This window comes from Gekko japonicus, unplaced genomic scaffold (assembly GCF_001447785.1).
Source record: "Gekko japonicus isolate JY-2015 unplaced genomic scaffold, Gekko_japonicus_V1.1 scaffold36, whole genome shotgun sequence".
Taxonomy (NCBI): domain Eukaryota; kingdom Metazoa; phylum Chordata; class Lepidosauria; order Squamata; family Gekkonidae; genus Gekko; species Gekko japonicus.
In genome coordinates, this window is record NW_015164182.1 from 198,509 (window position 1) to 224,598 (window position 26,090).

The 26,090-nt window shown below is 43.9% G+C and overlaps 1 protein-coding gene across 3 annotated transcripts; it reads left to right on the forward strand.

The window, feature by feature from the left end:
- The first annotated feature begins 2,829 nt into the window (after positions 1–2,829).
- Positions 2,830–17,561, forward strand: ZBTB8OS (zinc finger and BTB domain containing 8 opposite strand). Of its 3 annotated transcripts, XM_015408075.1 has the most exons (7): positions 2,834–2,976; positions 3,482–3,506; positions 5,239–5,360; positions 7,815–7,897; positions 14,066–14,118; positions 14,824–14,860; positions 16,602–17,561. In XM_015408075.1, exons 1-7 carry the CDS (start codon positions 2,889–2,891, stop codon positions 16,686–16,688), a joined length of 495 nt encoding a protein of 164 aa, XP_015263561.1. In that variant the 5' UTR covers positions 2,834–2,888; the 3' UTR covers positions 16,689–17,561. The 3 variants fall into 3 exon arrangements, with proteins under 3 accessions (XP_015263562.1, XP_015263561.1, XP_015263563.1); XM_015408076.1 differs by lacking the exon at positions 14,066–14,118 and having other exon boundaries at positions 2,830–2,976; XM_015408077.1 differs by lacking the exons at positions 2,834–2,976; positions 3,482–3,506 and adding an exon at positions 3,527–3,547.
- The last annotated feature ends 8,529 nt before the right edge of the window (positions 17,562–26,090 follow it).

Genomic DNA, 26,090 nt, shown 5'->3' on the forward strand with positions numbered 1-26,090 from the left:
GGGCGGGACGCTTGCCACATGTTGGCATCTGATCGTGCCGGTTTAATCCGCCCTCAACCCATCCGTTTCGCGGGGCAAATCCTCCCGTGTGACCGGGGCCATAATGTATACAATGTGTACTGAAAGTGCTTCACACACTATAATTCACATGCAGGACACACTGCCAGGGGTTACTGATAATCACTAGTATTTTGAGAAAATCCTGGAGGAGAAGAGGTCCATTGATGGTGATTGGCCAGCAGGGTTGGATGGAACCTTTGTGCTCAAAGTCAACATATCTCCCAGTGCCAGTGGCTAGGGGACTGGAGTAAAGCAAGGAGGCATTTCTAAATAGATTCCATCTAACAATCTTTTCCCAAGTTTCTGAACTACCGCAACCATAAATATGCTTATTCAGAATATGTTATTCTGTTTTTATCCCACTTTTCAGACACAGTAAACTGATGGTAGTTACAATTAAGCAGGCAGTGCCAGTGGCAGGCAGGTGCTAGGCAGACAATAAGACATGCAAACTAAGGGAGGCAACTGGATACAGGTCTGCAGTTCAAAGGGGCAAGGAGCGACCCAGCATTGGTCGCCCTGAAGGTGTGGGGTAGGTCAAGTTGCTGATCTTGCTGGGATGGAGATCGGTGGAAAAACTAGTTTGAGGCAGTAGGTGAGAGTTTTTGTCTGCTGTTGAGCTGTTAATTGTCCGCTGAAATGAACCCCAAGGTCAGTTAGTCCTGATAGAGTGTGAAGTCAAATGGACTTTAGAAAGCATTACTAACAGTAAAGCTAGCAGAGGTGATGGTATCCCAGCTGAGCTATTCAAAGTCTTAAAAGATGATGCTGTTAAAGTGCTGCACTCAATATGCCAGCAAATTTGGAAAAAGCAACAGTGGCCGATTGGAAAAGGTCAGTTTACATTCCAGTCCCAAAGAAGGGCAATGCCAGGAATGTTCAAATTATTGCACAATTGCACTCATTTCACACACTAGCAAGGTCATGCTCAATATCCTACAAGCTAGGCTTCAGCAGTACCTGGATAGAGAACTGCCAGAAGTACAGGCTGGGTATCAAAGACGTAGAGGAATAAGAGATTAAATTGCCAATATTCACTGGATTATGGAGAAAGCAAGGGAGTACCAGAAAAATATCTGCTTCTTCATTGACTATGCTAAAGCCTTTGATTGTATGGGTCACAACAAATTGTGGCAAGTCATAGAATAGAATCATAGAATTGGAAGGGGCCATACAGACCATCTAATCCAACCCCCTGCCCAATGCAGGACCAGTCCTTAAAGAGATGGGAGTACCAGACCACTTCACATGTCTCCTGAGAAACCTGTATAATGGTCAAGAAGCGATAATTGTCATTCCTAACAATATCCCTGTAGATCACGGCAACGGACCTGTAATGTAATAAAGCATAATGCTTCCCTGGAATCGTGTGTGGAGACTTACTTGCTGTTGAGCCTGACAGTATGGAACAACCGATTGTTTTAGAATAGGAAAAGGAGTACGGCAAGGATGTATGTTGTCACCCTGCTTATTTAATTTATATGCAGGGTGACAATATACGAAATGCGAAATGCTGGCCTGGATGAAAAACATCAACAACCTCAGATATGCAAACGATACCACTCTAATGGCAGAAAGTGAAGAGAACCTAAAGCGCCTCTAGCTAACGGTCAAAGAGGAGAGTGCAAAAGATGGCTTGAAACTAAACATCAACAAAACTAAGATTATGGCATCCGGCCCCATCATTCCTTGGCAAATAGAAGGGGAAGTCATGGAAGCAGTGATGCTTTTGAATTATGGTGCTGGAGAAGACTCTTGAGAGTCCCTTGGACTGCAAGGAGATACAATCAGTCAATCCTAAAAAAAATAAAAAATAAACCCTGATTGTTCCCTGGAAGGCAAGATACTGAAGCTGAAGCTCAAATACTTTGGCCACCAAATGAGAAGGGAGCACTCACTGGAGAAGACCCTGATGCTGGGAAAGACTGAAGGCAAAAGAAGAAGGGGATGGCAAAGGATCAGATGGTTAGACAGTGTTATTGATGCAACGAACACGAAATTGAGCAAACTCCAGAAGATGGCGGAAAACAGGAGGGCCTGACGTGATGTGGTCCATGGGGTCTTGAAGAGTAGGACTGGACTGCCACTGAACAACAACAAAACAGTTATTCCCTTCTAATTTTGTTGAAGTCAATGGTTTTGGAAGGGTGTAACTCTGTTTAGGATGGCACTGTAAATTGCCTCTTGTGCCCCCCTCTGGTCAGTGGCAGCCTGGCCCCTTTGCCGCAGTTACGGGGGGGGGGGGGCATCTAGAGAGCTCTATTCAGATCTCGAAAGGCATTTCAGGTATTCTTGCAACAGTCTTGTAAGGTAGGCCAGTAGGATCACTGATCTCCGTGTTGCGGGGGGATGGGGACTGCTGAGAGAAGCCAGCAAGGTGGTTATCCTGCAAGAGGAGGGAGACTGGGACAGAAATGCTCGGGTTATGGAGTTTAAAGCAACACAACTATGCAAAAGAGCACCACGACTGCGCAATTGCGTTAAATGCTCAAGCCAAGATTTTCCGGGAGGGGGTGTGTGGAGCCTCCTCAGTACCTCGCTTAATCCTTGCATGATGAAACCTGCTTAATTAGAAATATGTATATTATATTTATTAGTAGTAGTATTATATTTCTTATGTGTCTTTTTTATGTGCAGGCAGCAGATCGTGATAAGACTCTGGTGCCCGCGGAGTGTGGAGGGGGTGGGGGTATAAGGCCTTTTTTTTATTTTATTTTTTTATAAAGGTAGCTGTCCCTTTAAATCCGGGCCTCAGCCGTTGCAAACTTCCCTGAAGCGGAGGCCATTTTTCCCCACCCCCTTTTGCGAACGAGGAAGGGACTCTAGCCATGGCAGACGATCAACGGGATTATAACTTGAACGAGGCGCAAAAAGGCATCAAAGCCAAGTATCCTCCTATCCAGAGGAAATACGAGTGTGAGTAGCTCTATGGCTGGTAGAACCTGAAGGCTACGCGGGGGAGGGGTCGCGCGCCCCAGGTGGGGGTCCGGCTGCTTTTCCAAATACGGGTTTTAGAAGCCTTCCAAGGTACTGGCCCAGCCTGCGGGGAATTGCTAGGAACTCCCTGTGGATGCGCTGTTGCGAGTTTAGGTGGGCGAAGGGGAGCGAAGGCTTTGGAAGCCGAGGAGGTCCATTTTCGCTCTGACCAGAGACGAGCCAGCCCTCTGCCGGTCATAGCTTTGAGGCGGGTTGCATCTCGGTGCGGTTCATTTTTAAGAAGCCAGGACCGGCCGGGCCCCCTTAGGGACATTATAGACTAAGGCGCCTTGGGACAGACACCTTGGGCCCTATTAGCTGATATCCCCCCAAGTTCTGGGGTAATTGGTGGGGTTCGGGGTCATTAGTTTGCTGTGCAGATATTAAATCTGCTTGAAGTTGTGGAATTAGCTCATTTTCCTCTCTGTTTTAAATCCCTGTTTAGATTTGGATCATACTGCTGATGTGCAGTAAGTATGGATTTCCTTAAAATCAATCTAAGGGATGGGAGGTATATATATTTTTAAAATGTTTGTATTCTTCACTTGTGCAGTCTTTTCCCACACTCTGGGGAGATCAAGTAGTGCATTACCAGTTGTTCCTATTTATTGCTTATGATGTTATATATTTTTGTATTGTTTAGAATTACCTAATGTTTTGCCAGTGATAGTACAGTTGGCCCTTTCTTTGCTTAGGAAAAGAAAAACTGTGGTGGAACCATACCTGAACTGTAAGCAAGAGAAAGTATGTGGATCCAGGAAAGGTGCCATTGGACTCTAAATTTGTTGTACTGCTTCAGACCAACATGGCTAATCAACCTGATCTAATAAGAAGAATTGTGCTTAAAATTTTGAGCTCTGACAATGAAACCACCATTCCACAAAACTTATAATTACGAGGTATAGACATTTTTGAGAACCAAACCTTTTGGACACTATCCACATTCAATCACCATAAATTAATGGAAACCTTTATAAATGCCTAATAATTGTAAAATATAGGTACTTCATACAGTGTAGCTTTTTCCAGGGTCAGTAATCATGGACCTTATTATAATTCAGCTGGTGCAGAACTTCATCCAGGTCCGATGAATGTGAAGCTCCAGTCCAGTCAGTAATATAATCCAGTTTCAGCATACCCGAGCCAAGGAGCGTGTCAATCTACCACCACAAGGGTGCTAGTAGGTAACCCAACCCCATAACTCTGTGGCCATAGTTAGGGTAATTTGTGTGACTAGCACCATATGTAAGCCGCTCTGAGACCCCCTGAGAAGGGGGTTCGAGCGGGATATAAAGTCGAAGGTTAAATAAAGTAAAAACAAATCCATCAAAGGCATAAAGAGCTCAAAAATCATGTCAGTATACTCAACCAAGAGCATCTAGCTTTACTCACTTCATTTTAAAATTCAAAGGCAGCAGTGAGTGAAGCTGGATGCTCTTGGTTGATTATATTGACATGACCTGAATGTTGATAATGTCCCAAACATTAGTTCTTAAAAAATTGTATACCTGTTGAATTGTATATGCATTAAATGAGAAGTTTTGTGGAGTGGTGGCTTAATTGTTAGAGCTCAGGATTTTAAGCACAATTCTTGTTGTTATACCTATGACTATTGGATCCACATACCTTCTTTTCTTGGGTCAAATAAGAAGAACCCTGCTAGGTCAGACCAGTGGTCCATTTAGTGCACCATCATGTTTTCTACACAAGCTAGTTAGATGCCCCCAGGAAGGCCTACAAGCAGGGTATGAGGCCAAAGCCCTGTTGTTGCTCCCAATAGCTGGTATTCACAGATACATTTCCTCTGAACATGGACTTAAACATTACAACTAGTAGACATTGATGGACCATGAATAGGCAATGAATGCATACCTTCTAAAGCTGCTTGGGGAGAGCAGTCATCACTACATTCTGTAGCAGTGAGTTCCATATGTCCACATATCTGACATCCTGATAGTATGGGGCTATATGGGTAACCCCTAAAGGCTACAGATGGGAGAGGGCAACAATTCAAGGGCCAACAAAACAGATTTCGGTTTTGTTTTGTTTTTCCTTAAAGTAAATTGTTGATATTCTTGTTTGATGTGGAGCTCCACTGCCCTTTTCAGTATGATATCATCAAGTTTCTTGCCTGCAGGCTCCTATGTTTTTGCTTCTTAGAGCTGTTCTGCAGAGGGCTGATGAATACTAATGTTCCCTTAGGTTGCATGCCTGGGGAGACACTCTGGAAGAGGCCTTTGAGCAATGTGTGATGGCCATGTTTGGGTACATGACAGACACCGAGACTGTTGAGCCCCTGGACACAGTCGAGGTGGAAGCCAAGGGTAAGAAGGTGCTTACGGACCTGGACCTGATTGCTAGAAAGTGAAGCGTAGAAAGCCTGCCAGCGTTGGCTTCCTGATGATACACAGCTGCCTGGTACTGAATCAGACCACTGAGTCCTGCCTGCATCTTTTGAGCCTCCTCTGACTATCAGCCCCTATCCTGATGCCCCGGTCAGAGGCCCTTCCCAGCCCTGCCACCTGAGATCAAACTAAGTGCCTTCTGCATGCCATGGATGTGTCCCACCATTGAGGGCAGCACCACTCCCCCTACTGATTGCAACCTGGGCTGCAAGTGTATACAGCAAACATTTGGTTACCAGGTGCTAAAAAGGTAAAGATAAAGGTTCCCCTTGCTCGAAAGCCAGTCGAATCCGACTCTAGGGGGCGGTGCTCATCTCCATTTCCAAGCCGAAGAGCCAGCACTGTCCAAAGATGTTTCCGTGGTCATGTGGCCGGCATGACTAAACGCCGAGGTGCACGGAACGCTGTTACCTTCCCACCGAAGTAGTAACTATACCTACTTGCAATTTCTTGCTTTCGAACTGTTAGGTTGGCAGGAGCTGGGGCCACAGATGGGAGCTCACTCCCTCACGCCTTCACTTGGGTCTCGAACTGCTGAACTACAGACCTTCTGGTCTGCAGCTCAGCGTCTTAACCTCTGAGCCACTGTGGCCCTTACCAGGTGCTACTGCCTGACTATAGAGTGCATACAGCCACTTGGGGCCTATCTACGCTTTATGTTTTTCCCTGGGTCCACACATTCAGATGTGCATTTGTTCCTGAGAATTCAGGCAGACAGGGCCCAGTTTATATTAGGACATGGCATGCAAGGAAAGGAGCTTCGGTCTTCTTCTCCATGACATTTTCCATGACTTGCATGTGAATTTCTGATTAGCAGAGCCAGACCTAGGACTCTGTCCATGTAATTGGGCTTTGGTTTAATTGGTTATCTGCAAAGAATTTTACTCCTCCCACCAGTTTCTTAGGGTTTCTGATGAAGTACAGATGCAGGGAAACATTCACTTTCTTGCTTGGCAGAAGTGCAGTGTTTGAAACAAGCGGCCTAGACAGGGCCTTCTCATGGAGAACGGCAACTACTCTTCTGGCAACTGAGTTTTCAGGATGCTTAATACAATAGTGCCCTGACTGAGATGGCCAAGGCTAGCCTGATGGTCAGATCTCAGAAGCTAAGCAGGTTGGCCCTGTTTAGCTCTTGGGTGAGAGACCACCAAGGAATACCAGGGTTTCTACACAAAGGGAGGCAGTGGCAAACCACCTGTGAATGTCTTTTGCCTTGAAAACCCTGTTGCCATCAGTCGTCTGCAACTTGACGGCAATTTCCACCAATGCATTTGGGAAGGGTGCCTGGTCAGAAGCCACTAGTAGACAATCTCTATGGTAGATTTTCCCAGCTGTTGTAATGCTTGTCTCTCTCAGTTATTACTTCAAATCCATCCTTTATCCCAATCCCTTGCTTTCCTCAACTTCATCCTGTTTTTCCCCGTACAGTGTTAATTTCACTTCATTGAATATCAAGCACAGATGCATAACTGGTGTGATCTATTCTGGTGCTGTTTACTTTAGCCAATAGAAAGGGTTGCCCCTCCTAGGATCACCTCCTCACCTATTTCAGACAACCTCACCTTGATTTATCTTGCAAAAATATGTGCATCAACTTCCCACAACTACTTTCTACCACTGCCTGTCCTTGATCTGCCCTCATCATCCAAAAATGGGCAGTTTCTATCTTTACTCTTTTTAATTTGCTGTGCAACAATTAAACAGATTATTGAAAGTGCAGGAGTTACCTGTTCTAATACTTGCTGTATACTGCACATGTGTTTGTAGATGTGCTACATTTAATGGGGGGGAGCATATAAAAGAGAAGGGGATGATGCTACCCAGATGTGACACTGGAAACTGCACATTCATACAGCGCCGCTACATTCATATCGACAGGAATTGTGGGATGTCAGCAGAGACTATAGGAGCATGATTCAAGTTCAGCAGCACCTTTAAAGACCGACAAGATTTCCTGGGTATAAGCCTTCAATACCAAAAACTCACTTCGTCAGATACAAGTAGGAATGGAGAACCCAGCTTTCTCCTAACAGGCCTGTTCATAGTATATGAGTATATTTGCTAAAGACTCCATGAATGAGAGATAAGCAAGCAAAAAATTGAGCTTAAAATGTTCCCCCAGGTTTAATTTGGGTCTGGCAGAGTGTGTGTGTGTGTGTAGGAGTATTCTGTTGTTGTACAGATGCCAGCTGCAGGAAATCTATGCAAGGGGCTGTGTTCTGCTTCCTGGCCCGTCTAAGACTGGTTCTCGGATGAGATCTGAGACCCACTCACTCCTCCCCAGAGGCCTGCCTCTTGTTTGGGAGGCCTTCCTGGTGCTCGAGGTATTGCACTGCCAGAACATCTGAGCTTTTCCTTCTTCTGTTCCAACAGGCCATGACATGCTGTCTCTTCTTTTTCACTTGCTGGATGAGTGGCTGTATAAATTCAGTGCAAATGAGTTTTTCATTCCCAGGGTAAGTATCTGCCTTTTTGTCATCTTGCGGAAGAGTGCGAATCCCAGTTTCTTGGGTTCTGTACTGTTGACACAGAATTGCCTGTCTGTTAGCCACACACTGTTGCACTGCTGAACTGTTGGGTCGGCCCCATCCGCTTCTCAGTTAGCGGCTTCTTGTCTGCTCAGCCAAGTTTAAAGCCTTCCTCTGACAGAGGAGATTCCTTAGGTTTGGAGGAAGGCTCCAAACTTGGCTGAGCAAAGGGATAGGCTGAGAATCGCAAAGCAGTGAACTAACGTTTGAATTTCGGGGTGCTGCTTTTTGGGTTCATCATTAACAGGAAAGGGGAGGGTCTGTTGCATGGCTGGGGTCAGGAGGCTCTGCCTGCAGTGTGTGTGTTAAGTGCTGTCAAGTCGCTTCTGACTTACGGCAACCCTACAAATTCTTGTCCTCCAAAACGCCCTGTCATTGACAGCCTGGCTCGGGTCTTGCAAACTGAGGGCCGTGGCTGCCTTGATGGAGTCCATCCATCTCACGTTGGGTCTTCCTCTTTTCCTGCTGCCTTCAACTTTTCCTAGCATTATTGTCTTTTCCAGTGTCTCTTGTCTTCTCAGAGTGTGACCAAAGTATGATGGCCTCAATTTAGTCATTTTAGCTTCTAGGGAGTGTTCGGGCTTGCTTTGGTCTAGAACCCACTTATTTGTCTTTTTAGTGGTCCATGTAAAACTCTCTTCTAACACCACATTTCAAAGGAATCAATTTTCTTCCTGTCAGCTTTCTTCATTGTCCAACTTTCACACCCATACATAGTCAAGGGCAGGGCTTTTTTTCTGGGGGAAGGTGCCGAACGGACTTCCGGAATCTCTTTGACAAAATTCTTTTAAAAATGTTTAAAAGTTCATGAGCTTTCAGTATACAGATTTGAAAACTTCATTTCTCTCTTGAGAGTTCCTCTTTTTCACCTCTTTTTTAAAGCCCTGGTTATGGGGAACGCCATGGCATGAATTATCTCCCCCCACCCCGATATTTTTATTATTTTTAAAGACAAAACAAACATGCAGTGGGGGATATTGATCTATCAATTCTTTCTTTTACAAACTCATGCTTAAATGATAGTACATTTATAAAATTCACCTTATATCATTAATAAAATCTCTTGCAAAAGGTATCAACTCTGGAACTCATTTGTCCTTAATAGGATTCCAATAACTATATTGTTCATTTGGAGTAGTCTTCTAGTCAACTGTAAACCTTGCCCAGGCATTTTCAAAAGTCGTTTCTGATTGGCCTTTCAGATTTAAAGTTAGTTTATCCATTTCAGCTATTTCCAAAATTTTGTTTCACGTTTCTTTTTCCAAAGGTGTTTCAGTTCTCCAATATTTAGCGTATAGTATTCTAGCAGGTGTAGTTATGTACAAAATGAGATATGAATAATTTTTGTTATATCTCTCAGGTATAATATTTAACAAAAACATTTCAGGAACAAAGGGTAGAGAACATTTCAACATTTTTGGTAGTATTTCATGAATCCATGTCCAGTATTTTTTTGCTTTATCACACAGCCACCACATATGATAAAAGGAACCAACCTTATTTTGACATTTCCAACAAACATTTGCACATTTAGGGTCAAATTTAACCAAATTTTCAGGCGTAATATACCATCTATAAAACATCTTATATACATTTTCTTTATATGAAATTTCTTTTGTAATTTTAATATTGCTTTTCCAAACCTGTGACCATTGGTCTACCTCAATATTTTAACCCAGATTTTGTGCCCATTTTATCATAACATTTTTAACAACTTCATCTAGAGTCTTATTTTCTAAAAGCAATACATAGATTTTAAAAATAATTTCCTCATCAATATGCATCAGTATTTTATCTAATTCTGATGGTTCATCGCAGAAGCCTATAGGCTTATCTTTGGCATTATCTGGATGCATTTTTTTTGCCACCATGTTAAAGTTTCTATTTTGTTCTAGCATCTAAAAATCTTCATATCTTAAAATTATTTCCTCTTGTAAAATATTCGGGTTTGTAAATGCTTCCAATGGGGAAACCCATTTTGGAGTCTTGTTAAAAAAGTTGTTTTTGATTTCTTCCCATACTTTCAATAGGGATGCCCTAATAAAATGTTGTTTAAAATATTTATGAGCATCTGCCTTCTCGTGCCATATAAAGGCGTGCCATCCTAACAGAAGATCATGTCCTTCTATTTTCAAAAGTTTTTAATTTTCTAAAGTGACCCAGTCTCTTATCCATGACAAAGCCGCTGGTCTATAATAAAGCAGCCAATTTGATAGTGCAAAGCCAGCTCTCTTTGGCATCTTGCAAAGCTTTAAGTTTTATTCTTGGTTTCTTATCCTGCCAAATGAATTTTTGTATCATTTTATCAACTTCTTTGAAATATTTTTGATTTTGTATTGTAGGTATTGTTTGAAATAAAAAAAATCAATTTTGGTAATATAATCATTTTAATAGTAGCAAAGCTTCCCATTAAGGATATCTGATTTCCCCATTTTTCCAAATCTTTCTTGATTTCTTTCAGCAATTCCATGTAGTTATTTTCCATCTGTTTGTTATATTTATTCCTAAGTATTTAATCTTCTTTTGAATTTCTAAACCTGCTAATTCTTGTAGCTGTTGAGCTTGAGATTTAGTCATATTTTATAAGCATCTTTGTTTTTTTGCAATTTAATTTTAAGTCCAGCCACTTCTCCATATTCTTGTAATGAATTTAACAGTTTTTTAACTGAGCTTACTGGATTCATCCAGGATGAATACGAAGTTATCTGCAAAAGCTAATAGCTTATATTTTCCTCCTTCAAATCAAAGGCCTTTAATTTGTTTAATTTGCATCGTTTAGGACTTCAAGAACAAAAATAAACAATAAGGGTGAAAGGGGACACCCTTGTCTAGTTCCTTTGTGTATCTCAATATTTTGTGACAAATCTCCATTAATAAGGATTTTAGCTTGCTGTTTAGTATAAGTTGCTTTGATCATTTTATAAAATTCCATGCCAGCTTGAGCCTTTAATAGTAATTCAAACATAAAGTTCCAGCTAACATTATCAAGCATTCCACATGTAAAAAAATTAAACCTGTTTGTTTTTCTGGATGTGCTTCATAAAATTCAAGAACATTCAAAATCATTCTCAGATTGTTTCTAAGTTGTCTTTTAGGGAGAAAGCCTGCTTGGTCTTTATGAATAATTTGAGAAAGGACTTTTTTCAGTCTTGTGGTTAAAATAGAGGCATAAATTTTATAGTCCACATTTAAAAGAGAGATTGGTCTGTAATTTTTGACCTCTTTTCTATCAGAATATCAGAGCTTCATTCCATGAATCTGGAGTAGCTCCTTCAGTTATTATATTTTGGATGACAGCTTTTAATGGCCCAATCAGTTGGTCTTCAAAAGCATGGTAAAATTCCATCAGAAAGCCATCTGGTCCCTGGAGTTTTTGCCTTTTTCTGTTTTTTCATTGCTTCTATCAATTCAGCTACTGATATTAGATCATTTAATTTTTTTTTAATCTTCAGTAAATACTTTAGGGTTGTTAATTTCCAGGTATCTTTCAATTTGTTCCTGTGATGCTTCTGTTTTCATGTATAAATTTCCATAATAATCTTCCACATTTTTTAAAAAACTTCCAATTTATTTTTCCTCTTCTCTCATATCATTATTGAGTGATTTTATAGATATATTTTCTTTTTCTTTACGTATTTTATATGCTAGCCATCTAGTTGGCTTATTGGCATTTTCAAAATAATTTTGTTTGGCAAACATTTTTTTTTGCTATATCTTGTGTTAATAAACAATTCATTTGATGTTGCAAAAGTGTAAGTTGTATTTTCTCTGTTCAGTTGAGGGGTCATATTTCAGCTTTTCTTGTTTTTTGATCTGCTCTTGAATCTGAAGAAATTTTTCTGATCTTTGTTTCCTAACATGTGCTGATTCTCAAATCATCCATCCTCTAGCGAAAGCTTTAAAGGCATCCCACACCGTCTTGATAAAAATACCTGGTTGTATATTGTGTTGAAAAAACATTTGGAATTCTTTTTTAGATTCTCATATAAACTTTTCATTGTTTAAAATAAAAAAGGTTCAATAACCATCTTTTTTTTTTAGCGTATCTTGCAGTTCCAAGATAATGGGATTATGATCAGCAAAGCTTGCTGGCAAAATTTCTGCTTCTAATATATCATTGGCTATTGTGTTGGAGATCCAACACATATCTATTCTTGAACAGGACTTATGTCTTGATGAATAGAAAGTATAGTCTCTTTTTTGAGGATTTCTTACTTTCCAAGCATCTACACATTTGTTTTCTTCTGCCAAATAGAAAAAGGCTGGTGGAAGTTCATTTCCTTGTTTCCGTTTCCCAGTAGAGGTTTTCCTGTCCAACTTTCAATTGAAAACAAAATTGTAGTCTCCAAATATGCAAAGTTCATCAAAATCTTGAGGAATTTCAGACAGACGATATAATCCGGAAGAGGAACGGTTCCCAAATGGTTTCTGGTCTGTCATTTCAGACAGAACCGTTTTAGAACCGGTTCCCTACCAGAATATATTTGTAATTTCAGACACAAACGCTTCTGTCCCGTTTAGGAAACGGGGCTGAAGTGTTTTACCTGTCAACCGCTTCCAAGTAGTCTTCAGTTTCCTCTCCTGGTTCCGATACGCTTTTTCCCGCCATTTTTCGCCTGTGCGGGCCATCTCTGGCTTTTTTTTTAACGTTCGCTTTATAGCGCTATAACGGTATAACGCTATAGCACAACAGCAATATATCAACCCCATTGGAATGCCTGGAGTGTTGTTTTATAGCGTTATAGCGCTCTAAAGCGAACGTTTTAAAAAAAGCTGGAGATCGCCCACGCGGGCGAAAAATGGCAAGGAGAAAGCGGGAAAAAGCGGTGCAGTCTGAAATGGCAAACAGCTTCAGATCCAGCTCTTTACCGGAAGGGGAAAGCCATGTGTGAAATGGCAGCCCTATACCGGTTTACTCCCCAACGGATCAAAAACGGGTTAAAAAGGGTAATGTGAAATTCCTCCTTGTTTGGCGATCAGTTCCTGCAATGTCTTGAAAAATTTCTCTTCATGTTGATTTGGAGCATAGATGTTTATAATAGGAGTCTTTTTACTTTGCCTTTGTATTTGTACCATTAAAATCCGTCCATCTTCTGAAGTGTAGATAATTTCTGGGCATAGATGTTCTTTCACATAGGTCACCAGACCTCTTTTCTTCTTCTCTTTATCTGAAGAGATAAAGGCTTTGCCAAGTTTGTTGGCTTGTAGATATTTTTGGTCAGCTACTTTAATATGAGTCTCTTGTAAGCAGATTATATTTGCTTGCAGTTTTTTCGATTGTTATTTATTATTTAGATTTCTATCCCGCCCTCCCCACAGGCTCAGGGCGGGAGAATATCCATCTTCTTTTTTTGGGTCCATTTAATCCATTCACGTTACTTGAAACTATTTTGATCTTTTTATCCATAGGGTTTTTGAAGTAAGAGTTGTTCAGAAGTGATTTACCATTGCCACCTTCTGCGCAGTGCTAACCAGGGTTAGCTCTATTATCGCTGCTGTTGTCTCCACCAGAGTCACTTACTACTACTGCTGCTGCCCAGTAGGTACCCTTCAAGGAATCTTCTGCCCTCATCACCATTGGAACTGTCCGTTCTCTTCTGCTGATGTGGCTGTGGATCCCCGAAGGGGCTGGATACATCTTAGTCTGGTGTCTCAGCTGTGGACATTCCGCCTTGAGTGACTCTGTTAGGAGTTTAGAACCCTTACAGTATTGCTCTCAGCTTCGCTGACACACACAAACCCCCTCACCACACTAAAGTGTGTGACCATGAGGGGGTTGCAATATGTTAGCAGTATTCAGATAGCAACTCAGGATATCTATGCAGATACCGTAGTTATAGGAAAAATTGCAGAAGATGTTGAAACTGGAGGAAAGAGACGGAGATAATGGCTGATGTGAGGTCTCTCCCCCCCCCCCCCCCGAGCTCCATTGTGCTTGTGCTGGGAAGTTTTAGAGACAGCTGAGATTCTCCTGCTTGGATTTAAGATGTCAGACACATTTGTCAGATGATGATAGAGCTCTATGAAAGGGCAAGGTATTTAATAGCAACTTTTTTTAAGTGGGAAGGGGGAAAAACTTCTTTTTTTTCCCCCTAGGAAGTGAAAGTGCTTTCAATTGACAGAACACACTTCAGATTAAGGTCCATTGGGTGAGTAAGCAGAAGAACTAAATTTCAAAGAGAAATATTGGAATTTCAAGGAATAAAGACACATCTGTCCTGTGCCAAAGGACTGTCTATGCACTGTGTAGCAGAAGTCTCAAAGTGGCATTTTGCGGTACCAAGTTTCCCACAGAGACTTTGTTAACTATATATGCCACACTTCTCAAAACCATATTCCCGCTATTTATTTACTTCATTTATACCCAGGCTTTCTCCTCAGTAGGGAACAATGTAAGTTGCTTTGTGTTTCCATTGGGGAGAAGAGTAAAATAAGAGCAGTGAAGAGGACCACATCTGGGGCTCTACCTGCTTTGGAGGATGCTGAGTTAGACATTAGAGCTTCCTCTTTCCAGATGTGGCCATCCTGTAAAAAAAATTGCCCACTTTTGCTTTGGGTTCTAAGCTGTTCTGGCTTGACTTGGAGGTTCATCTGATCCTTGATTGTGGGGCGCACTTACTGCATTAGTAGTGCTCACCCGTGATAGCTCTCACACTTTGTGGTCTGGTTCATCTGAGTCAATGGCCTTGGCTATTGGCCATTTCCTGGTGGCCATTAAGCATTTAGTTACTCAGAACAATTGGCATTCTAGACATCTGCCTGAAAAGGACAAGTGATTTTCGTTTGTTCGAACCCTATCATTTCGTTCAGTACTCTACTAATACATGCATTGTTATTGTTATTTGTCTTTTAAGGTGGGGAGAAGAATTCCGCTTAATCAAACATCCTCAGGTATGTTATAAATTGTTATATATGTTTGTGTGTGTGAGAGAGAGAAGGAATGTTGCTGTTTTAACCAGTCTTGTATTTTTAACTGTTTTATCTCTGTATTGTTTACATTATTTTAGCCCTGTTAGCTGCCTCGAGCCAGCGTGTCCGGCAAGGCGGGATATAAATAGAAATAATAAATAAATAAATAAAATTACTGGTTCTCCTGTGTATTAGAAGCAGGACTAGCTTCACTAGCCATTCTGGGACTCAAACTTCTAAGTCTGTGTATGTCTCAGTCTCCTGTGGCCACCTTGTTTCCTTGTCCCCAGTTTTTTCTAATCTCCAGGGTCTCCTGCCAGAAATATTGCAAAGAAGCTAACAGCACAACCTACAATGCACATTACTGCCCCAGATTCTTTGGAAGATAATAAGAAGAGATGGTGCCTCTGATATGGAGAATGTCCTTTTTTAAAAAAATTTAAATTAAATTTTAAAAAACAGTTAAAAATAAGAAAGCAAGTCCTGATGTTTATGAAGAGCAAACAGGGAAGTGTCGATTTTATGTGCTGCTGACGCTTCTAAGAGGGGCATCCATTTTTCTTGGAGATTGTCAGGAACGGGTTGATTCTCAGATCGAAGGATACTAGTGGATACTTTGTCCTGTAAAAAAAAGTCCCACAGTTTCAGGTACCAGTCGCTCAATTGCAGCGTCGTCTTAGATTTCCAGTGAAATGCAATGACATTCCTAGCAGCCGCAAGACATAGTTCTATTAGCTCTTTCATAAGCCCATTGGGGGCAGGATGACTCCAGTGATTCAGGAGGAACAAAGAGGGTTGCAGTTGGAGGGCGCAACCTGTGATTAGAAATGAGAATGTCCTCAGAATGGAGGGTGGGGTGAGGCGGTGACAGCAGAAGCCACTGATTGTGGTAGCATGTTCCCTCCTACTATTCAACTGAAAGATGCTGCTGCTGTTATTCCTTGCTCAGAGTTTTAGCCTTGCTGCGGATGTTGCACGGTGCATTCACCCAAACATGGCTTGTTGCTTGGGAGTCCCCACCCGTTCCTCTTCCCATCACCTGCATGGGCATGGCCTTCCTTCCATTTCAGTTTTGAAAGTAGTGGTTAAATAATATGACTGCACAGGAGTCAATGTGGTGATGTGGTTAGAGTGTCAGTAAGGAAGATGGGAGATGCAGGTTCAGATCCCTACTCTACCATGGAAGCTTGCTGGGTGACCTTGGGCCAGTCACACACTCTCAGCCTATCCAACCTTACAGGGCTGTTGTGAGGATAAAATGGAGGAGCAGAGAACACTGTCAGCTGCTTTGGGTTCCTGTTGGGGAGAAAGGCAGGATGTAGATCAAGTAAAGAAATAAACTTTTGATAGCCATTGTTAGACTGCAAGTAGTCAACCCACTTGCAAATCATCTTGGTAACTGTAGCTGGCCATAAGTAAAGACTTAATGGTAACCCTGGAAAGGCTGCAAAGTAGAAATGAAGGATGAATGCCCACAGGAACATGCAAGTCCGTGAAGTGCTCTAATTTGCAAAACCACTGTTTGGAAACTGGATGGCATTTTGTCTGCACTAGGCCTTGGAAAGTGGGACAATGTCTGGATGAACAAATGCAATTGAACACAGAATTGAAAAAATTCTAGGAGACTGAGGATGCTTTGACTGAAAAAAAAATCCTGTTTTTGCACACAGGAATCTAGAAACCTAACTGCACAATTTCCTTTTCTTTTCTTATTCCTCTTCAGGGCACAGAGGTCAAAGCTATAACATACTCAGCAATGCAGATCCACGAGAAAGAAAAAATAGAGGTCTTTGTCATCATTGACATCTAAAAGAAGAAAACCAGCCCATCCTCATGCCTTGGCAGATGTTCTCAACACTCCCAAGCAGAGGGCCTGTTCCTCTGGAGGATAACATGGGCTAGTTGACTCACAGTTCTGCAAGGACATGAAGATATCTGGAGCAACTGAACAGGAGAGAATCTCAGGGAATGTCTCATTCTGGGATGCCTTAGTGGAAGATGAAGCGCAGCAGGGATGTTCTGAAGAGCGCATGCTTGTGGAAAGATTAATACCCATTGGGGCTGGCTTCTTACTTAGAGTAAATTTAAGAAGGATAATATTCTTTTAGTGAGGAAAAAGGTGGCACAAAGAATTATAATGTCAATATGGACCAAGCTAGATTTGAGTGCAACAAGATTTTTGGGATATAAGCTTTTGAGAACCAAAGCTCCTCAAGATTCTTGTTGGTCTCTGAGGTGCTACAGGACTTGAGTCTGGCTGTTCCGTTGCACACTGACATGGCTACCCTCTGAAAATATGGACAGATTCTGTGCTGTCCTGCATGCCAAGCTTTCTTCTTGTACTTCCTGTTGTCATTTTAAACCCATCTCTCAGGTCAGATGGAATTCCTTGCAGCATCCTTTTTACCAGAAGATCGTATTCCTCACCCTGTCTCCTTGTTCAGCCCCCATAGGAAGCAGTACACCCTGTGTTCCATACAAATGTAATGTGCCCAATCTCCTAAACCATGGTTAGGAGAAACAGAGAGCAGCGTGCTTCCTTCTCTCCACCCAGGCAAGGAACACAAACAGCTTGTCCCCCTCCCTTCTTCAAACCATGGTTCTCAAGGCTTAAACTTAAGCATGACCAACGTGGGTGAAGATGTAACAATGCACCATGGTTAAAATAAACCACAGAATAGATTGGAGTGGGAATTCATACATAATGGGACAGAAGAAGAAAGCATACATTTCCCAATCACCTCATACTTGCACTCACCTAAAAAAAAATGGGAACAGGGAGAGAGAATTCTTTCTGTGTGTTTGGAATTGGAAAGAGCATCTTAGAGACCATCTCTGTATGTGTGTGCTGATTTCAGTTGTGGGTTTAACAGGCTTGCATTGGGATTGGACCCCTAGGTGCCGTTTCCTTGGCAACAGCATTAATATCAACAGACCTGCCTGGGCATGTAGCGTGTTTGCTGGACTCTGAGATTAACTGTTTTATACCCTCCATCTTTGCAGTAGAAATCCAGCCATTTTGCTACAAGATGGTACTGCAAAGTATTTCTGTGTGGGATACAAGAACCCAACATGTCACAATATTCTGCAATTTGAATTCTGAGATTCAAGCACTGCACAGTTCCATGATGTGTATGAGTGGGGTTGGGGGTGGGGGGAGACTCACCCTAGCTGTTGATTAAAGACAGAATATATCTGCAACAGTCAAATCACAGGGACAGAAAGGAGGGTTTGCAAAATTAACTTTTTAAAGACATTAAACATGATCTGGATTTTAAAATGTAAAAAGGTCATTGTTGGGGCCAGTGAGCACTGATGCTCTTGCACAGCAGGAGAAGTTGGGTACAATAAGAATCTAGTTTGGTTGTTTACCTGCCTGTCTGCTCACAGCCACACATACACTTGCAATGTTCCAGAGACATCCCCTTGAGTGTGGGGTGCCTCAGGGGGCCGTGTTGTCCCCAATGTTGTTTAACATCTACATGCGCCCCCTTGCAAGATTGCCTGGAGTTGTGGGCTTGGGTGTTATCAATATGCTGATGACACCCAGCTCTATCTGATGCTAGGCGGCTGGTCGGACTCTACTCCCGATGACCTGCATCGGGCGTTACAAGCTGTGGCTAGTTGGCTCAGGCTGAGCCGGTTGAAACTAAACCTGGCAAAGACGGAGGTCCTGGGCCTGAGTCGGATCGGATTGGGGTTGGGGCTCCCTCTCCCGACCTTCGATGGGATGCCTTTGGTACCAGCGTCAGAGGTTAGGAGTTTGGGGGTGCGCCTGGACTCCTCTTTAATGATGGAGACCCAGGTGGCAGCCACTGCCGGGGTAGCCTTTTATCATCTTGGGCTGGCTCGGCAGTTGGTCCCCTACCTTAGCCGTGAGGATCTGGTCACAGTGATCCATGCGACAGTCACCTCAAGGCTAGACTACTGTAACGCTCTCTACATGGGGCTGTCTTTGTCGCAAATCTGGAAGCTGCAGCTAGTGCAGAATGCTGCGGCCAGGCTGTTGATGGGTCTCTCGAGGAGGGACCACATTCAGCCTGTGCTGAAAGCACTGCACTGGCTGCCAATAGCGTACCGGATTCGCTTCAAAGTACTGGTTTTGACCTTTAAATCCCTTTATGGCCAGGGTCCAGCCTACCTGAGGAACCGCCTTTCTCCATATGTTCCCCCAAGGGCACTACGGTCCGGGGGGGCGTCATCTCCTGGAAATTCCAGGCCCTAGAGATGTTAAATTTGCGGTGACCAGGACATTTTCAGTGGCGGCTCCTACCTGGTGGAAGGAGCTCCCGGAAGAGATCCGGGCCGTGTGAGACCTTTCTCAGTTCCACAGGGCCTGTAAGACGGAGCTCTTCCGCCAGGCCTTTGAGTAGGAGCCGCCGCCACTACTATTCCACCTTCACCTCCTATGCACTGTTGTATTACCATCATGATTATCTGGACCCCACTGGGGGGAGCGAGGTGTCCGGGCAGGGATTGGATGACAAGATCTCAGGAAGTTATTATGGAGGTTAAGATCTACCCATCTTGGTTAAATTTGTATTGTAAATTTATTACTATATTTTATTGTAAATTATTGTTTTATATTATGTGTTTTATTGTTATAACCTTGGCACATAGTGCCCTTGTCAGCCACCCTGAGCCTTCGGGGTAATCCAAACATAAATAAAACTTCCCAAAGTGCCAGCAGCAGAGATGGAGAGAGCCGAGGGCCTCTCCCTCTGCTCGGGGCAGATGGTGTTCCCTTAACACTTAGGGCTTAATGTGGTTCTGCACAGAGAGGGATCCTGACAGCGCCCAGTTGCTGCTTCTCTCTGCCTATTTACATGTACAGGTGCTCAGCTGTTACAGGCAGTGGGTGACCCCTGCGTGCCTCTCCTATCCCACGCTGACCCCTTGTTCTTCCACTCAGGCCTGGAATGCAGACTAGTCTTAGCTTGTGCTCTTTGCCTGAGGGAAGGGAGAGGACTAGATTCACAAGCTTCCACTCCCCAGTGGGCTGGCAGGGTGGGGGAAGAAGAGCTTTGCTGCTTCCTGCCACAATTTTGCTGTGTGCGTTCACCACGGACAAGATGGAGCCCGTGGCATTCTCTGTGTTTGCTGTACACTTATAGCCCTCTTACAGACCTAGGCCTAAAATGTTACTGAAGAAACAGCATAATGTTAGAACTTTGGCGGGGGGGTGTCACCCAATGAAATCGTTGAGAAATAGGTTCAGGACAGACAAACTTCTTTGCTCAACAAGTAATTTAACTGAAATTCAATGTCAGTGGAGGAACCAATGGCCACGGGCACAGATAGTATTAAAACAGAGTGATATGAATTGGCCAAGGAGAGGGTCATCAGTGACTGGCTACTAGCTGCAGTGAATGAAGGGAGCTTCCACATACAGAGGCAGCACACCTCTGAATCTCAGTGCTGGGAGACAGCAGCAGGGAAGGGTCTCAGCCTCTATGCCCTGTTTATTTAGTCCTCCAGGGCAACCGGTTGACTGCAGTGTGACCCCCCCCCCCCAAAAAAAAAGAGAGGGGAAATGTGTCAGTTCATACACTGTCCTTTTTTGTGTATTTGTAACAACATTTTATGAGGCTTTATTTGGACCCCTAATAAACACTCTTTTGTATACTTATGTTTTTAACTTTTGGTCCTCAATAAGTTTTCTAAACTTCCTTTGGAGGACTGGCTGCAGTGTGAAATAGTATGTTGGAATAGATGGACCGGGGTGTGATCCAGCAGTCTCCTCTTATGCTCTGAGGTCCTAATGTGATGTGGGTGTGAGATGATAACACCAACCTGTATTAAGCAGCATCTCCTTAACCATTTGCTTTCCCCCTTTGGGTTGTTCCTTGTAGGCCTCAGGAAAGCAATTGTCAAAATGTGGGGAAGAGAAAGGGGTACATCAGTGGCTATTTATGTTGGCCTATCATTTTTAAAGTAAGTATGTCTTAGAGTATCATTGGGGAACAGAGGCAGCCCTTGAGCATGCTCAGTCAAGTGGCCAGGGTGGGGCTGCTGTCATTCCCATGAACCAGGTCTAAGTTCGGCTGGCAAAGCAGCCCAATGGGAACATTCCCAGTAAGTCACAGTGCTGCTGTCATGCTATGGTTACAGCCCCAAATAAAATGTGTTTTTAAAATATTCATATGCCTGCTTTTCATCTTGGGTCATGGGCTGTCAAGAGAATACAGCTGCCCCTCCCAACACTGCAGTGAAACCACTTATTTATGTCCTCTCTATAAGCCTAAACAAGGAGCAGGTCTCAGCCTGAACAGGCTCTTTTCCCCCCCTGGACAGAAGAGTCTTGACAAACCAGACCTGTGGTCCCTCTAGGCCAGTGTCCTGTTTCACACTGTGGCCAAACCAGTTGCATTTTAGATGTTCACTGCCTCTAAATATGGCAAATAGGGGCTTTTTTTTTTAAGGGAGATAGAGATTTTTCTTTTTAAAAAACTTTAAACATACAAACTAAGAAAACATTTTCAATATTCAAAATTCACAATACAAAATATAAAATACAACACAAATAACCAATTACAAATCCAACATCAAAGTCTCAATTTAAATATGGAGCTTCCCTTTAGTCAGCATAACTAGTAGCAGTTGATGGACCTGTCTAATGCCATCTTAAAACCACCTACCCTCATGTCCATTACTATGTTCACTGGTAGTGAATTCCACAAGTTAATTACTCATTGAGTAAAGTAGTACTACCCCTTGCCCACCCTGAACCTATCACCCATCAACTTAATTATGTATGAATGTATGTGTGACAGTGAGAAGCAGAGGTGGTTTGCCATTGCCTTCCTCTCCAGTGCCTTTTTTTGGTGGTCTCCCATCCAAGAACCAATCCTGCATAGCTTCTGAGTTCTGACAAGATCAACTATACTATGTTGCGTTCCCTACCATAAACTTCATTGGGTGCACCTGTGGTCTAGTATTATGGGAGAGGGAGAAGAAAAACTCATCTCTGTCCACTTTCTTTACCTCATGCATTATTTTATAAACCTCAATCCTGTTCCTGCTTACTCAAGCTCATGAATTGGGGCAAGCACCTAAGCCTGTTTTGCTGTTTGACTAATCAAGACAGAGGTGGTCAAGTATTTTTAAAGGAAAAAACCAGCAGGCTTGATACTTCACGCTAAATACAAAAACAAACTAGTTTCATGTAATGTTGAAAATGAATTGTACGTTTTAAATTATTTTGGCCACGGATGCAAATGTCCCTGTTCGTGCTTAGAGATGCCTGCAGTTATAACAGGTGGCCAGTAGGAGGAGCTTGATGTGCTGCTAAATTTTCCCCTAACTGCTGCAGGGTTTTGGCAGTAGCTGACTTCATTGCAGGGGCCGTAGCCAGTGGTGGGGTTCATTGGTGCCCTTGCTAGAGGATGGCACACTAATGAAGTCAGAAAGCTGCTCCCTGAATATGGGTAGCCTCCAGTGGTTCAGATCATGGGACAGTCCTTACTTCTGGGAGAAGCTCCTTTTTCCTCTGCAGGGTCAGCTCTAAGCTTTGAGTCAGGCGGGGAGGGGCTTATCCCCTTGAGGCTTCCCAGTTCTTGCCGGCCCTGCCTTGCAGCAGGACGTGTCTGAGCAGCGCTGCAAAGCACAGCCAACAGAAGAACACAGTTTAAAGATAGAAGAAGGAAGAAGACTCCAAGCTGCAGCACCGAGTGGTGCATATTATTGGCGGTGTGAAAAGGAGCTGGTGGGCATCAGGTGGTCCCTGGTCGCCACGTAGCTCAGTTGGACTCCCAAGGACCCCGCCGGTCTTACCTGCCTTCGGGCGGAGGGCCTGCTCCTGGAGTCTCTGGGGAGTGCGGAGGAGTCCAGATTGCAGTGGAGGGAAGGAGCTGTGTACCTGACCACCCCCACCCCCAGGCTGCAGAAGCTCCTGGGATCATCAAGAGACCAGGGGAAGAGCCATCCTGCCTTCTGAAGCACAGTAAACTGGGCAAGCCACACACCTCCTTACTCCCAAGTAGGTTCCCTCTTCGGGAAAGGAGCGTGGTGCGTCGAGGCGAGGCAGGAGAAAAGGGTTTTTTCTTTCCTACTACCTTCGTCTAGGAGCTGCGGTGGCTCAAGTGGTTAAGACGCTGAACTGCAGGCTGTGGAAGGTCAGTAGTTCAGCAGTTCAGGACCCGGGTGCCGCATGACGGAGTGAGCTCCCATCTCTAGTTCCAGCTCCTGCCAACCTAGCAGTTCGAAAGCAAGAAATTGTAAGTTGTTATGCCAACTCCTCCCGGAAATTCCTGGAGACCCAATCCGAGTTATCTACCTCAGGAAAGGGGGTTTGTGGCTGTGCGTAAGTTCTAACCAGTTTATACAGAGGTCAGATGGTCAAAGGGGGAACGCTTGCTATTTGTGAGGGAGTCAGACAACACACTATTTGTTAAATCAATGTTGCCTTTACTAAATGGTTTCATCAGACATACAAAATCGGAAACATACAAGATTCACAACAAGCTCCTTAGTTACAATAGTACATCAGAACAATTACAGCATAGAAAATAACAAAAGCATCAAATAAGGGGGATGACTCTAAGGTATTCGATCATACTCATCTGAGATCCAACTGAGAGAAGAAATCTCCTCTTTCCAAGAAAGGCAGCCAAGGAGAGGCGGGTGGCTCTGTAGACACACGGGCTGGATAGGCCAGACCACGTGAGCGTTCCTGGAGTCATAACTCCCGGGAACGAGAGCAGGAGCAAGCAAGCAGGCAAAAAGCAAGAGCAAGAGAGCCATAGCGCAAGAGAGCGAGCAATGGCTGCGTCTTCTCCTTTTAAAAGCTCCCTTTTGGGGCAGTCTCTATCTATCATAAAACTTGGGGTTCGTCCTCTTCCCCTACACTATAGGTCGGACAGGGGGTGACGTCCTAGAAAGGGCAAGGGGGCGATATGCAGATTTTCTATCCTACATCAAAGCGGGGCCATGTGGTTAGGTGTGAATCTTCCGTTTCCATGGGCAACTTCTGACTATGCCGGGGTTCGCAGTGATTTTCCATAGCTCTCCAAGTGGGTGCAATGGCGTTGTGTCTCCTCTATCCCGGGGCATCACGGGAGACATTCCAGGGAAGCACATGGTCCGTTGAAGCAGCAGGCAGCCCATGTCTTGCTTATTTCTAGGCAAGCATGAAATGCAAGACAAAGCAACACAACCAACAGTAGTCCCTGAATACAGTGCATAGATACTCATGCTAGAGACACATATACAGCATCACCACTATACAGAAATGCAAACATAAGCTCATATCGTAACAAAGTAGATAAATAGGTACTACTTCAGTGGGAAGGTAACAGCGCTCTGTGCGCCTTGGTGTTTAGTCATGCCAGCCACATGACCACGGAAACGTCTTCGGACAGCGCTGGCTCTTCAGCTTTGAAACGGAGATGAGCACCGCAACCCTAGAGTCGGATTTGACTGGCTTTTGAGCAAGGGAACCTTTACCTTTTACCTTCCTCTAAGGCTGGAGAGGCCGAAAGAGGGGGGGGTGATATGGAGTCTGGTGCTACCCCTCCAGGGCACCCCCTTTCCATGGGTACAGGGTGTTAGCCCAGTAAATAAGGGTTGCTCCTAGAAGGGGAGAAAATGCGCAATTTTTATGGCGGGAAAATGGCGACAGCCATTTTGAAAACTCTCTCTGCTAGGCCCCTTCAGGCGGGCCTAGAGCCTTGCTTTGTTCCAGCCTGTTACTCCTAGACTGTACAGCCAAACAGGGCCCCTGGGAGGGGAGACCACATAGAAGACTTGGAATACCAGTCTATGGGGACAACGGAGAGGGACGGAGTGACTGGGCAGAAACAGCCAGGGCATACTTCCACCCTCCTGATAGTAGTTTCGCTTTCATTCCCCTCCCAACAGGAAAGGAGAGAGAGAGAGAATGGCTGACAAGGCTAAGCCAGGTAGTTCTCAAGAGAGAGAAAGCCCCTTTGGAGAGCTGAGCCTACCCAGACTTTCTGTCTCCCTGGCCTCACAGGACTCTATGGAGCCATTGAACCAGGAAAGCAGGGACTCAGATAAAGTTGAACTTCTGAACTGATTGAAAGGAGAGATGAGAAAGGAGTTTAAAGAAATGCTTAGAGAAACTTTCCAAGACTCCTAGCCCCAAGCACCTGTACACAGGGGTAGGGCTACCAAACAGGCCAGACCTAGCCAGGAGGACAATTCCTCAAGTCCCTCTAGGTCTCCCCCTGGGCCAAAACACAGGAAAAGCAAATCTCCCATCAGGGATCGCAGTCCCCTACTGGGGAGTAGGGAAATAGAGCTTGATTCCACTACCTCTTCATCAAAAAAAGAAGAAGGATAACTATCAGAGGAAAAGGAGGAAGTGATGCCTTCGGTTCAATCCAGACTCTTCCCACAGGAGCTTTACTCTCACCTCCTGCCCAAGGTCCTGAGAACCTTAGATCTCACATCTAAACCCAAGGAGGAAACAGAGCAGGAATCAGAATTCCAAAGAGGTACAGGCAAACTAATACCTAAATTAGCAGTCTCACAACCAGGTCTGCCACTCCCAGCTTCCTTCTACAATATCATGAAGGCTGAGTGGGAGTTCCCAGCTAAACCTAAGGCTAACCACCACCTCTTCTCTAAGTTTTACTCCCTGATGCCAGAAGCCACCAGGAAGCTGAAGCTGCCAGTGGTGGATGACCCCATCACCAGTCTGTCCTCCAGCTCAGTGCTACCCATGGATGCAGATGGGATGCCAAAGGACCACACAGACAGAAGAATAGAACAGGCCCTTCACAAGAACTTCGAAGCCTCTTCGTCTTCAATCAAGGCCTCCACTGCGGGCTCGCTGTTTGCTAGGGCAGCATATGATTGGGCATCAGCTGACCGTGTCACAGAGCTACAAACTAGAGTTCTCCGCCATTCCCCAACAGCACTTCATCCAAATCAGAAAGTACGACAACAGGATGAAGCATCGTCAGACCAAAGACCCAATACGTCACCTCATAGATATCAGAGCCATAGAGAGAGTCCCATCCCCCTAGCAGGGGCTTGGCATTTACTTAATCTTTTTTATAGTACCAAAGAGAAATGGAGGTACAAGAGCCATATTAGACCTCAAATGGCTGAACAACCATATCAGTGACAGGAAGTTGAGGATGGAAACCCTCACGTCCATACTGGCAGCAATTCAAGAAGGGGATTTTATGATATCTATAGATCTGGCGGAAGCATTACCTCCACATCCCCATCCACAACTTTCACC